Source organism: Littorina saxatilis, linkage group LG1 (genome assembly GCF_037325665.1).
Source record: "Littorina saxatilis isolate snail1 linkage group LG1, US_GU_Lsax_2.0, whole genome shotgun sequence".
NCBI classification, from domain to species: domain Eukaryota; kingdom Metazoa; phylum Mollusca; class Gastropoda; order Littorinimorpha; family Littorinidae; genus Littorina; species Littorina saxatilis.
In genome coordinates, this window is record NC_090245.1 from 14,216,800 (window position 1) to 14,231,799 (window position 15,000).

Below are 15,000 nucleotides of genomic sequence, written 5' to 3' on the forward strand. Positions count from 1 at the left end.
TCGATGTGATCTCTACGCATTCGTACAGTGTGGATCGTCTCATGTCTTGCGGTCCAGATGAACCTGTCTCATGTTTTTGTCTGGACTCTACGTGCTTTTGCCTAGTAGTATCATTCTCGTGTGTGTGTGGCGAGAGTAGTTTTGATGTTTGAATGACTAACACAGCTTCATACTCTGATTACTGTAAATTATCTGTCAGGTTTTAGTTGGTATAATTCCTCTTGCTTTCTGTCTCCTCCCTCTAACAATCGAACTCTTGTCCGCCAGCAGAGCCCTCTCTATATTTTCTCTCCGCCTTGAAAATGAAATATAAGTCTAGATACCTTATTTTACTGTCCATTGTGATCCTTTCTCTATTTTCATTCAATTTTGCCCCTCTATGATTAAGTGAATTTCATGTCAATCCTGCCTCAAATCTTTGTAGATGATGATAACACCTCCACAGTTTCAGGACGAAGGTGGCTCTTTTTCTTGTATCATTTCTGCCTGCTGAATTTGCAGATTGTACACCATGATGCAAGAAATACTTTTTTTCCAGCGTCTGTTTTTCTTTATTTTTTCCAATGTATACATGTGGTTGTCGTAGAAAGGACTTGAACAAGGCATGCTCTCACCAAATCTTTGCGCATGCGCGATGGCTATTCACTGGCAAGATTGTGCGTGACGTAATAATGTGCGTTCTTGAGGACCCGATCCTGTGTCGTGATTGTAATGACGTCATTCCGGTCCTCTCTGAAGTGTCACAGCTGTTGACACCGTCCTCGTGACCACTGTTGTGACGTCATTGTTTTGAGGTCACGGTGGCTCGCATTTTGCAAATTAATGATGTATTGTATCATTAGAGAAACATCCGTTTGAATGAGATTAAAAACAAACTGTCAAATTTCTTGAAGCAACGATTACTGTGAGAAAAAAATGCTAGAATACGCTAACTCAATTTATTTGACCAAAACGGGTTATTTCTATTCCGCTTGAGAAAAAACATACTTTCAGAATCACAAATCCATGAAGTGCATGCATCGTTACCTGGTACATTTAGAATAAGTTACTTTTTCCAAACTGCAGCAATAGAATGTCACAACTTCTTCCACACAATAACTTACATACAAAAAAGAACTTGAATACTCCAAAAAGTGCCATGGCATCAACTCTTCAAAAAATGTCAAGAATTCTACACAATGATTACTAACAGTACAGAAACTGTATACACAGATATTGCACTGTCTCCAACACAAGACTTCGAAATTTGGGCCAGTAATGTTGAACGTGTGGTGTATTTCAGGGCGGCAGTGTCATACGACTGTTTCACAAGGAACTGGAGGCCTACCTTGTGGGTGAGGGGCTGTTCGACGACGAAGTGACTGAAGATGGTAAGCACGGCCTTGAAACAAGTAATGAGTTTGATCTCACGTATACAAGATCGTGACCAAAAGCTGCGATATTTTTCATAAAATCGCAATCAAACAGAATTACGACATTTGCAACAAATCGGTTATCGTGCTTTTTCGTTTTCTTTACTTTATTACTTTATTACCGAAATTCGGGTCGCTTCCTCCCAGTGAAAAGCTTGCAGCAACAAGAGTCGCGCTAACCAGCTGTGTGCGTGTTAAGATTAATCAGCCACCTGCACTAATGGCAGAATGACCGAGGTCTTTGACGTACCAGTACGGGCGGGGATGTAGCTCAGTCGGTAGCGCGCTGGATTTGTATCCAGTTGGCCACTGTCAGCGTGAGTTCGTCCCCACGTTCGGCGAGAGATTTATTTCTCAGAGTCAACTTTGTGTGCAGACTCTCATCGGTGTCCAAACACCCCCGTGTGTACACGCAAGCACAAGACCAAGTGCGCACGAAAAAGATCCTGTAATCCATGTCAGAGTTCGGTGGGTTATAGAAACACGAAAATACCCAGCATGCTTCCTCCGAAAGCGGCGTATGGCTGCCTAAATGGCGGGGTAAAAACGGCCATACACGTAAAAGCCGTGGGAGTTTCAGCCCATGAACGAACAAACAAACAAACAAACAGACGTACCAGTACGGTAGGGGTGGGACATGGATACCGTCTCTGAGTCTGCACTTGGATTGAAATCTATGACCCTAGGATCACAAATCCGGTGTTCTACAAACTAAGATACCGCTTCCCCCCTCCCCTCCCCCTTTCCCCTCCCCTCCCCCTCCCCTCCCCCTCCTCCATCCGCCATCCCCTCCCCCCCTCCTCCCCCCTGCACTTGATTGATCATTGCTGATGATGCCGTGTGCCAGTTGTGATCTCTGTCTCTCAAGCATACTGATTCTGTGCGGGTTTTCGTCTACAACACGATACATCGAAAGTTTACAAATTTAAAGTTAAAAAGTCACTGTCTGTTACTGTCATGTTTTCTCTCCGTGTTTACAGGGGTTTGCTGGGGACGACGAAATTCAATCAGTTCCACATTCAGTTTATCGATCCTTGACAGAATAGGGTGGGGCAGGGTTAGGGGCCCAGTAACTTTCTAGTTTATGGCCCTCGGAAAAAAAGCCCACAATCCGAGTAGCGGTGCGGGGGATCTCCGGCTGCAGGCGACAGATTTTGCCAATGATTGCACCGAACACATAAGCAGTCTTGTCCCGTTTTTGTAAACTGCACTGATTGGATATCCCCAGCTAGTAGATCTTGGAAGAAGACGCGTAAATAACTCCCCGAGACTTCAGCAGCCGCTTTTGATGCCATGTCGTCTGGAGGGGTCTTCTTAACCCAGCATTACCTCCCTTTGAATGGGCCACGGCGCATGCGCTGTCGTTACGTCCTGTCGGGCCGGAGGAGTTATGGGAGCGCGGTTAGGGACGAGTCAAACGATTATTCCGGCATCCGGAAAAAAGGTTTAGCAGCGAATATGCCCCCATGGAATCGACTCTCAGAGGTAAATGAGGTACTGGGTAGTCTGGATTCGATGTTCATTAGTGTGATGGATCATACAGGCTGCGAGGTGCTGGGCTTCTGCGTTTCAGGCACACCCAGCAATGTCTTCGAAAAGAAGAGAATAGAACAATGTGCAGAAAGAAAATACATTGCACCCAGGGCAAAGCGACCTTGAGATATGCAATATATACCACAGGCTATCGTACCCCCTCCTCCTCTTCCTTCTCCTCCTCCTCCTCCTCCTCTTCCTCCTCCTCCTCTTCTTCCGTCTTTTTCTCTTTCATCCCCCTTCTCCTCTCCTTCTCCTTCTCCTCCTCCTCCTCATAATCTTGCTCCAATGCTTCATTGCTCAGGCATATATTATTTCCTCGCTTGCATCCGTAACAGAGCCATTTAACATACACTAATAGACAAACAGTTGTTTCGAGAATGGCAAACGAAGTTTGGGATAACTACTTTATGAAGCACTGTGAGGATAATATACACTTTCCTTCTTCTATCTTTCATTCTTCGTACAGCAGTGATCAAGCTAAGTGGTTTGTAAACCAGTATTGTTAAAAAGGCAAGAAGTTAACATTGCACAAAAACAGGTCACCCTTGCGAAAATCTGTGGAACTAATGAGTAATAACTGACACTGCAAACTGCCACAATACGACCAAAACCGGTAGCACTGACCGGTTGACAAATCTTTTCCGGTATGTTTACATAAAGACTAGTAAAATACCGGAAATGTCCGGTTTACGCCAACGCTGTTAAAGGTATAAGTTCAAGCATCAGATTTCTTTGATCAACAATGACACTTTTTTCCTGCAGTTCACTTCCGAATACGAGTGATGGACCAGCACAAACCGCGCACACTGTCTCCCCCTTCCTCCGGCAACACCTTCTGGCAGATTGAAGCTGAGACTGGCATTCTATACGGTAAGCCGACATGGTCAAAATCTTGGGGTTTTCCGGTTTTATTTTTATGTTTTATGATTATTACAGTTACAACTGTTTTTTGTTGTTGTTTTTCTGCAAGTAAGGACATTTTTTTCTCTATATGTTATGGCTTATGAGTGGTTCTGGGCTCCCCACGGACGCCCATCCTAGTGCGTCCCGGGACCCCCACTTTCAATTTCTAGAGGGTCCATGGACCCCCACTGCAGTATTTCAGAGGGTCCTAAGAGTCCAAAAGCCGAAAGGTCCCTGTGTACTTATAAAACATCAATGGTATCTACGGTACGCACGATAAAGGAAATTTAGTGCGTCCCAGGACCCGCTCTTTTAAAGTCTAGTGCGTCCTGGGACCCTCTCCATAAATTTCTAGTACATGTTTTCGGCTTCTAGTGCGTATAGGACGCAGGGACGCGCGCTATGGGGAGCCCTGGTGGTTTGTCCAGGTAATTATATTTATTATTATGTTTTGAGGAGCTTCTGAGTTTGGGTACGGTCTTGGTTGGAGAAAGTCATTATTGTAATGATGATTTAGCGTAAACTTTCATTTAATGCTAAGACATATTTGACTACCAGGTTTTATGTTTCTCAATATTTCCCTTCGTTTCAATTAAGATACATGTTATTTATATATGAAGTCTTATATCGCGCGCGTATCTCCAGACTCGGACTCAAGGCGCAGGGATCTACATGTGAGGTTTAAAGGTATCCTTCTTACCAAGCAAACGATCATGTTCACCATCACAAATCTGTTCAGGCTTTCACGTGGAATAATAACATTCTTGCACTTGGACTTATACCAAAACTCATAGATTGCCTTCGAATTTTGTGCAGAGTTGGAACATGTTGGAACTGAAATAAATAAATCCCTGCGCTTAGAACTGTACCCACGGAATACGCGCGATATAAGCCTCATATTGATTGATTGATTGATTAATTTCGCAAATTGACAAAGATATGGAGGTGTCACTTACGGTAGTGATTCAGAAAAAAATCCACTCTGCACAAGAAGCTGAAAAGGCTGTTGATTTTAGCATGTTTTTAATGAATGCTCTTATCACTGGTAAAAGCGTGAACAGATCTTCGGTGGTGAACATGGTCTCTTACACTAGCAGAGATGTACCTTTAAATACTTTGTTTGAACTTTCAGGGGACATCATCCGATGGGAACAGCAAATACGACTGCGTCACATGACGACCCGGAAGTACTTGTGTATCGACGAGAACCATGACATCATGCTGGTGGATGACAATGAAGATCCCAAGACTGTCTTCCGTCTGCACTCTGTGCTCAGCGTACGTGGGCTTTCTTTGACCCTGATGCATATGACTTACACACCCCAACACACACACACACACACACACACACACACATACACACACACACATACACACACACACACACACACACACACACATACACACACACATACATGAGAGAGAGAGAGAGAGAGAGAGAGAGTGAGAGAGAGAGAGAGAGAGAGCGAGAGAGAGCGAGAGAGAGACACAGAGAGAGAGATCAAATCAAATCAAATCAAATCAAAATTCAATTTTCGAGGGTTGTGGCATAAGCCATACAACGAGCTTTTTTTCAACCAGCCCTCGCCCAGAGAGGGGACTAATCTAATCACATATTTACACGGATATTCACGTAGAAAAAAAGGTAGAGAAAAACAACAACATATGAATATTTACATATTACATTGTATACACAAATATAATATTATGTAACGTAGTGAAAACAATGCTGAATACACATGCATGAGTAAATGTGTTATTAAAGCTTTGAGTGTTTTTGTGTGGATATAATGCACACTGATGCTTTGGACAAATGAAAATATAACTAAACGAAGTCTTCCATCACTGTGATTTTTCGTAATTTAACATTAAATACAATGAAAGGTGTTTTTTGAAAGTATTGAGACTCATTGGGACTCTCACAAATTCCGGGAGAGAATTCCACAGGACGCTACCAGAATAGGCTAAGCTTGACTTGAAGAGATCTATCCTTGGAATTGGGACGTTATACTTTCGGTTTGGTTTGACTTTAAAGTTTGCAACGAAAGTTCGTGGTGCACGGCCGGAAAGTATTTTGTGAAGGAGCACGCCTTCATTTAATTTAAATCTTTCTTTTAATGGGAGAATCTTAAGTTTCTTATAATCATCAAATACAAGACTGGATTGTTTCAGTAAAATTAGTTTTAGCGCTCGCCTATGTAAACTATACAATGGTTTTAAAATATTAGCACTGGCAGAGTCCCAGATGGTCGAACAATAATCTGTGATGGTTTGTATATATGCGTTAAAGTATAATAACCTTGAGTGCTGATCTAGAAAATGTTTAATTCTATTTAAGAGACAGAGAAAGAGAGAGACACAGAGAGAGAGAGAGAGCAAGATGGAGAGAGAGAGAGAGAGAGAGAGAGAGAGAGAGAGAGAGAGAGAGAGAGAGAGAGAGAGACAGACAGACACATGCACACACAGACAAAGACAGAGAGAGAAAGTTCTTTAATGATTGCATTGTCAAATGTGAAAGTTTGACTTGCACTTACGTCCCCTCTTATTTTTCTTCGACTTATCCCTTCTTGCCATCTCACCCAGAACTAAAAAAGAAACTGTATTGTCATTTCAGGAGCGGGATGAGATTCACTTTGAGAGTTACGCCAGGATCGAACACGTCTTGACAGGGTTCTGGCTCCATGCCCTCAAAGGTTAGTTGACTCCCTTTCCCGTTTGCCTGCAGTAGTCGATTTGACACCGATGATGCCGTTTCTTGCTGTTCGACACAAATATTTTTGATAGCTTTTTTGATGACGTAAGACTCTGTCTGCATCCTTCTGTGCTCATTCTCTTCTTTTTCTTTCTCTCTCTTCTCTTCTTTTTAGTTTCGTGTTCTTCTTTTGCTGATGAAGTCGAAAGTAGAAACTAGTCCATGTTCATTTGTTCTTGTAGCAGTTTTCTGGTGAGTACATTTTTATTGTTATCTTGTCAGTTCCTCTCGCCTGAAGTGTCTTGTTCCATTTCTTTTTGATACGCTTTGAAAATAGTTGCAGGACCCAAGGGCAACAATACATTTTTACTTAACAATTCTACAATAAATCTTAGGGAAAATCAAAGCTGTAGGTATATAGCACCCCTACTTATTTGTAAGTTTAATTAAACGAAAGGTCACGTAGCATAGCTTGACGCATGGGAAGCGGCCAGACTGACTTGCGCATGGAACAAGGTTTGATCCACAGAATGAAAGCTTTCAAAGGCAAAGTTATTCCCGTGAAAACAAATTCTGCTCTCCATCTCAGATCTGCCCAATCTTTTACATGGGATGAGACCACGCCTCTCTACTTGGACACATACCAAACATCAACACCTTGTGGCTCGGTTGGCCTAGTGGTAAGGCGTCCGCCCCGTGATCGGGAGGTCGTGGGTTCGAACCCCGGCCGGGTCATACCTAAGACTTTAAAATTGGCAATCTAGTGGCTGCTCCGCCTGGCGTCTGGCATTATGGGGTTAGTGCTAGGACTGGTTGGTCCGGTGTCAGAATAATGTGACTGGGTGAGACATGAAGCCTGTGCTGCGACTTCTGTCTTGTGTGTGGCGCACGTTATATGTCAAAGCAGCACCGCCCTGATAATGTTTATGGCCCTTCGTGGTCGGCTGGGCGTTAAGCAAACAAACAAACAAACAAACCTTGTGGTTTTTGGGGAGAAATTAATTCATAAAAAAAACACATTTCACAGAACGCAGTCCCTCTGTTGATTTTTGGTATGTGACCAAGTGGAAGGATGGTCTTATCCCATGTAAAAGACTGGCCAGATCTGAGTTGGTGAGACTTCTTCTTCTTCGTTCATGGGCTGAAACTCCCACGTCCACACATGATTTTGCACGAGTGGGTTTTTACGTGTATGGTCGTTTTCACCCCCGCCATTCAGGCAGCCATACGCCGCTTTCGGGGGAAAAGTTGGTGAGACGAAATGTTTTCACGGGGACAGACCTGTTTACCCTTACGATTTTGGCGTAATTTATTACGATTTTCTTAAAAAAAATACGCCATTCCGCTATCCGTGTCAAGACTACGATTTTCATAAATAAAAAAAATGTTAAAAAAAAAAAATTGATTTTTTTTTTCTTTTCTATTCACATGTTTGGCATTGTTTTTTTCAATGGCAAAATGGGGTGAAAAAGCACAGGACTGACCAGAGATCATGTCTGTCTGATGAGACGCTGGAGAGCCTTATTCTAGTGGTGAAGTCTCGCCCTCACTCATTCGGCAAGCGCAAGTACAGTAGAGAAGCGCTTGACACACTGAAAAAGGCCTACTACGAGCAAAAGAAAAAGAATCAGTGATGCATGTGCTTTTGATGTGATCTTCTTTGAAATTATGATGACTACAAAAACTGACTGATGTGTGAATGATGGATATATGTGCATGATTGCCTTTCACAGTTGTCATGTGCGTTGTAATTGGCGATGAATGCTGGATGATTACTATTTTTGTGCCAGGATTACTATTTTTGGGGCTGAGCATTACTCCAAAACACTTATGGGGGTAAACAGGTCTGCGGGGAGGGCTGTGCCTGAAAAGTTTCTCGGACTTGAAGCACCAGACTGTTCAGGCGAGGTTCAGGTGCAGTGGGCTTGCTGTCTAAAATAAAATGGAAACAACTTGGAATGTGTCTGGCCTCAGGGCAACAGCGAAAACATTATCGAACGATGTTTTTTCTTTGAAGCAGATCCTGTGGGACAAGTCATATAAAGAGGGCTAGACAAGTGTGGTGTCTGTTAAAATGTCCACGGAAAGCTTTTTCCCCCTCGTCGTTTGAAGGCTTAATTAATTACTCCTCCGTTCAGAATACAACGCAAAGATCAGTTGATTCCCTGTTACAGAAACGCATTTCGAATGTATGTGTACGCCGTAACGTACTGAGGCATTATACTGAATGGAATGAAGTTACACAAAACAAAAAGTTGTTGCATAAAGTGTTATGAGTAATGAAACGTTGCTTCAGTAGAAGTTAGTTTGGAGCTTTCTGTTCGATATTTACAAATGACGCTTCAATATTTGGTAACTTTTAGGCGGGAAGAAAAAAACCAACTCAACAGCGTTAGATTATTCCCCATACAAGTGTGAGAACATTCAACAATGAGTAGTTACGGTACAGCGTTACATGACCAATTCATCAGTACAGTGGAGATTGTCCTTGCAATTGTAAGGTCAAACCCGTATTTTACCCGGGTTTTATGACTAAAAGGTCACGTTTGCCAAAAACTAAAGGCCTAGCTATGACTATACTATTTTTTAACCTCAAAAAACCAAGAAAGGTAGGTTGTTGGAACGTTTGTTATGGACAAAACAATACATTCACAGTTATTTCGACCCAACGGTCTTTTAAGTGAACAGACAAACAAATATTCACACAAAACTTATCTTGATAGAATCAGTTTTCGCCCACTTGCCAGGAAGCCGAGCGAATGAATTGGGTCGAAATATCTGTGAATGTATTGTTTTGTCAATAACAAACGTTCCAACAACCTACCTTTCTTGTTTTTTGATTCTGAATTTTGGAACGTTGGCAGTCTTTCTGTTTTTGGATTTATTTGTCAACCTTTTTCCTCAGACGAAGACTACATTCGCAAACAGTTCCGCTCCATTGACGAGTCGCAGGACCAAAGCATGCGAGGCCTGAGATGGGACAGCGCTATGGTTAGACAGGTGAGAAATAGGTCAAGCCTGGCACGCCTGGTACCAAAAGGTACTGTTTCTATGGAAAATCCTGCTCCCAAATGAAACCATGAAACTTGGTCCTCTCAAAACGAGATAACTCAATAATACATGTATTTGAATATAAATAAAGCCACTTTCAAATCACTGACGATTTACACGAGGACGAATATTGATTGCTTTTTCCTTAGAAAGCCTCAAAAGTCGGTTGTAAAAAACGCTACACAAGAAAAGACTTCGGAAATAACTCGGGTTTGTATGGGTTGTGAAAGAGTAAATACCCTTGCTTTTACTAGGACAAACATTGATGGGGGCCAATCACTAGCGAGGGGTGTGTCTGAAACACGTGGACAGGAGCATGCATGAATGTATTTGTGACCCTCCACCACGAAATGAGTCGCATGTCACCTCGCGCGGTTCTGCGCTAAGTAAGTCCGGGGAGTGTCTTGTAACAGTGTGAGGGTCACCTTAGTCACAGGCTTATAACTCAAACAGTTTTCGCTCTTTTCTAAAACGGTTTTCATCACTGGATAGAGCATAAAAAACTCTTTAGGAAAATGTAAAAATATGAAAACCAGGCAAAGGTGACATGCGACTCAATCCGTGGTGGAGGGTCACATTTGTCCGAGAAAAAGAAAGAGTATTCACTGTTTAACAGCCCATACAAACCGACAGAGTTTTTTCCGAAAATTTTCTACAGTGGAACCCCGTTTTTAAGACCTTAACAAATCTGAGAAAATCGGGTCTTAAAATAGGAAAGAGTCTTAAAATTGGCGTCATTTTGCAAAGGGTATGAACAGAGAGTCTGAGAAAACAAGTTCTTAAAAAGGAGGGAGTCTTGATTTGGGGGTCTTAAAAGGGGGGTTCCACTGTATTAGGATTTTGTGTGTGCAGGTGGCGGCCAGCGGCGAGAGTATGTACGACGACGCCTTCACGATCCAGCACGTGGAGAAACAGTTCGTGGATGACTTCAACTACGTTGCTGGCATGGTGCCCTTCCTTCTCAACCTCATCAAAGATGTCAGTATTTTTTTGTTTGTTTGCATTTTATTTCATTTGTTACTTTATTATCCTATGGATAGTTGGATATTCTACTCATGTTCTGGCTGTGTGTGCCCCCAGCGGGTTAGGGGGAGTCCCATATTGGTTGGGACGAGAAAGAATTTACCCGATGCTCCCCAGCATGTCGTAAGAGGCGACTAACGGATTCTGTTTCTTCTTTTACCCTTGTTAAGTGTTTCTTTCATAGAATATAGTCAATGTTTGTAAAGATTTCAATCAAGCAGTATGTAAGAAATGTTAAGTCCTTTGTACTGGAAACTTGCATTCTCCCAGTAAGGTAATATATTGTACTACGTTGCAAGCCCCTGGAGCAAATTTTTGATTGGTGCTTTTGTGAACAAGAAACAATTGACAAGTGGCTCTATCCCATCACCCTTCTTCCCTCCGTCGTGATATAACCTTGAACGGTTGAAAACGACGTTAAACACCAAATAAAGAAAGAAATGGCTGTGTGTTCTTGTGTCTGTTCTTCATATTGCTGCAACTTTTGTTGTTGTGGTGGTGGTGGTGGTGGTGGTGGTGGTGGTGATGGTTGTTGTTGTCGTCGTCATGTTGTCGTTCTGGTTGTCATTATCTTTTTGTCTCAGCCCCCCCCCCCCCCCCACTCCCCTCTCTCTATCTATCTCTTCACACCCCTCTATCTTTCTGTTTTTGCGTGTGTAAAGACATACTTTTCTTTCTCAAAACGTGAAAGGCTCTCTCTCTAATTGGTTTTGCTCAAATTATTTCTTCAGTATTTTTTCCTCAAACGTTTTCTAAAGCTGGGTAATTCTTTGTTATTATTATTATTATTATTATTATTTTATTTCCTTCGGTATGGAAAGTATTTCATTTCGTGCTCTACTTCTGGGTTTTATTCTTTGATGTTTTTAACAATTTTGTCATGGGTCTTCTTCATCGCTCTACTCCTTCTTCTCCTCTTTCTCGTCTTTACCTTTTTCGTCGTCGTCTCCTTCCTCCCCCTAATCTTCTTCTTCTTTCGTCGATATTCTGTTATCTTTTTGATGTTTACTGTGCCGTATGTATAAGTACAAACCGCTTGTTCGTTTCGTAATAAACAGGACAGCTCGTCTTGCAGTGGAAAATGCCATCAACAGAGAGCTTTAATGCTTACTGTATAGCAGGCTTTTGGTGTCACGAATCCTCATTGTGCGGATCCCATAGAAATAGACGATTTTTAGGAAATAACTCTGTCGGGTTTGTATGGGTTTAGAAGAGTGAATACCCTTGCGTTTCCTCTGACAAACATTGGAGGGGCAAATCACTAGCCAGGGGTGTGTCGAAAACACGTGCTAGTGATTGGACCCTCAAATGTTTGTCAGAGGAAACTCAAGGGTAATCACTCTTCCACATCTCATACAAACCCGACAGCGTTATTTTCAGATTCGTCTATTACCAGCGAGAGCCTTTGCGTGTCTGTAATTTTGGTTTGCTTGATTTTTGGACTGAATAGTTTACTCAGATTACGCGAATGGGTTTTCGCAGAAAACAGAATACTATGTTAGGCTTGGTTTTTTTATTTGTTTTAATATATTTTTGTTTTGTAAGTGGGGTCATAGTTTTTGTGTTTGGACACTGGAGAAGAAACTACGCATAATATATATTATAAGTGAACTATTTTATTTTTTATTTTTATTTGGGGAGAGGGTAGTGAGGATGGGATGGGTTTAAGGAGGGCTTAGTAATGGTGACGTGGATGGATTTATAAAACGAAAAGCAATAACATGGTAATATATGTTTTTACTCTGCAACCATTGTGTAGCTTCAGGCTCCAGTCGACTTGGACTCCGTGAGTTACGGGCCCTTGGTAGATTTTTTTTAAACAATTGCTAGCTTGGTTGCTGGATTGGCTGAGCTGTTGAGGTGCTGCTTTTCTGCCTTTGATTCTTTGAATATTTGCTGTATCCATGTTTGATGCTTGTGTTGTTTCTGGTTTCCCGTGCCGTTTTATTACATTCAAGTTTCATAAGAGGGATTAATATGAGAATTTTTTTAACAAAAAACCTTTTTTTCCTGGATTTTTTCCAAAATCAGAATGGTTGACATTTGAAATAATTTGTCTTCTAAAGTATTTAGACCTTTTTTCCTTGTTCTTTTTCTCCCACCCTAACCATTTTTCTTCATCTGGCTTCTCCCTCTTCATTTTTTCTCTCTTTTTTTTAACTTGGATTTTTTTTTTTATGTGCAAAGCTTGTTGAATGCTGTTGTCCTTTTTAAAGTTTCGCACGACGTTTGTGATTGTACGTGCGCTGTTCCGTCTTAAAAGTGCAACTTTTCATGAATGTTTACCTGCCCACTTGATTTAGCCAGAATGAAAGCCGTCATTTCTAACCAGGGTTTCGTGCGGATTAACCTTGCTTGTAACCAAGAGAGTTTGATCATTTACCCGCACATTTTCACATATATAAGATTGTTTGTCTAGGTATGTGCGTGTGTATGCGCTAAGACAATTATATCTTATGCTGGTACATTCTGTGTATGCTGTATGTTATGTTTATATGTATATAAAAGAATTTTAATAAAAAAGAAGGAATAACAAAGATAATCGTCAATTAAAAGTTTAAAATTCAAAACAAAACAAAAAACAAACAGAATTTTTTTTGATCGTTCAACAGATTCCTGCTTTGACATGAACGTTTAACGAGAGGATGTATGAATGCCGACTAAACATTATATCAGTAATGACAAAGAAAATCCCGAGGTGATGAGGTGGTGCAACTGCACTCAAAAGGAAATTTGCAACAAAAAATTGGAAAGTCGAGGGTGTAGATTTGCTTTCACCTACTTATTAAACTATTTCCTGTCAGAGTAAACAAATCAATAGATAGGAGGCGTTTTATGACTGAAATACACGAAACGGCGAACGCGAAAGACGTTATTGATTAGATGCAAGAGCGGACGATTCATGGGCAACATAATATAAAATTCAGCGATAGACCCAAGGAACAACTAGCTTTCATTACGGGCTTACTTGTGTTTTAAACCCCAGATCAGATTCGTTTTAAATTATGTGCATAGTTTCCTTCAAGCAATGTTCAGATATCCATAGAAAGAAAAGGGGAGGTAAACTTATTAACTTTTTTTAAACGTTTTTATCTGGGAGTGGTCGAATATGATTTTCTCTAAAACACTATGATTTTTAATGTGATCGTCATTTGCATTTTTAGCATAATAAATCATTCATTTTCTTGTGTAAATAAATGAATAGGAAGTATCAATATATCAAAATCAATATCAAGTATCAATATATCATAATATGTTACTTAACAAAATGTATGTGAAATGTTATCCAGGATTTTCGAAGTCGTACAAGAAAAATCATCATTTATTTAGTGGTAAAAGGGTAATAACACAATAGCCCCTGGTCAAATCATTTCCAAATTTGAAAACAGGTAAGTTCATACAACAGATATATTCATTGGTAAGCATGATTGAGTATTATGTCTTGTCTTTGCAGAGAAGTAAGGAAAGTAACTCTGTACAAATGAAGCAAACTAATGACGCCAAAAAGCATGGCCAGTAACTTGAATTCACTTGTAAGCCCTTAATGTCACGTTCCATAAAGAAACTCTTCCTTGTGAAGTTATGTGACCATAACTTGACTAACTGTGGTTTGTTGGTTGTTGCTTGTTTTTTTAAAATCAATTTTTAGAACAATGATCCTGGGTGGCTCTGATCACGTGGTGTATATGTTTTCATTGCATGTTCTAATCCAAATTTCGCTTTTAAAATCTAACACAGTCTCTTTTTGAAAAGCGACTTTTGCCTTTTTGTCCTCTTCAGTCGTGCACGTTTGTTTTTCATTTTGTCTTGAGATTATGTTGACATTGAATGGGGAAGGCGCACATATCCAGCTCGTCTCTAGACTCTGAACAAGCTCTAAATTGGTCCTTAGAATGAGAGCTAATAATAACTTGTTACATCATTTTTTCACACAAAAACAGCGATGTTAATTGATGCTGGTTTGAGGTTCACTTGGTGTATAAATACCTTAGACCTGACAGCGTTTTACAGCAGAGTTAATACCGCCGTTTCTTGGGGGGGGGGGGGGGGGATTTGGTTACGTACCCCCATAACCTCTCCTGGGGTTTCAGAGTGAAACCTCTAAAACACACCACGTGGCTCTCACCTTTTTGCCTTCGTGAAAACTGAACAAGAATTTGTGTTATGTGGCTCAGTTCGACCCTCTTCACAAGAATTTGTCTGAAAAAGTATCTGCTGCGGACACCGTCATGACCATACATTTAATTTAGACTACGTCCGATGTATATTTTCCTGTGTTCATTTTAGCTCTAAAAGAAAACAATGTGTGTTTGTGTTTGAGTCTGTGTTTATGTCAATCATGTATTTTTCTATGTCTATGTGTGTGTGTGTGTGTGTGTGTGT

General features: G+C 41.0%; 1 protein-coding gene across 1 annotated transcript in view; it reads left to right on the forward strand.

Moving 5' to 3' along the window:
- The window catches only part of LOC138962441 (inositol 1,4,5-trisphosphate-gated calcium channel ITPR3-like), a 210,817-nt gene that overhangs the window by 93,966 nt on the left and 101,851 nt on the right, over positions 1-15,000 (forward strand). The window contains exons 9-14 of the mRNA XM_070334254.1: positions 1,283-1,370; positions 3,711-3,818; positions 4,984-5,129; positions 6,466-6,544; positions 9,449-9,543; positions 10,447-10,572. Coding sequence (XP_070190355.1) covers positions 1,283-1,370; positions 3,711-3,818; positions 4,984-5,129; positions 6,466-6,544; positions 9,449-9,543; positions 10,447-10,572 — 642 coding nt within the window. The remainder of the gene's footprint in view (positions 1-1,282; positions 1,371-3,710; positions 3,819-4,983; positions 5,130-6,465; positions 6,545-9,448; positions 9,544-10,446; positions 10,573-15,000) is intronic.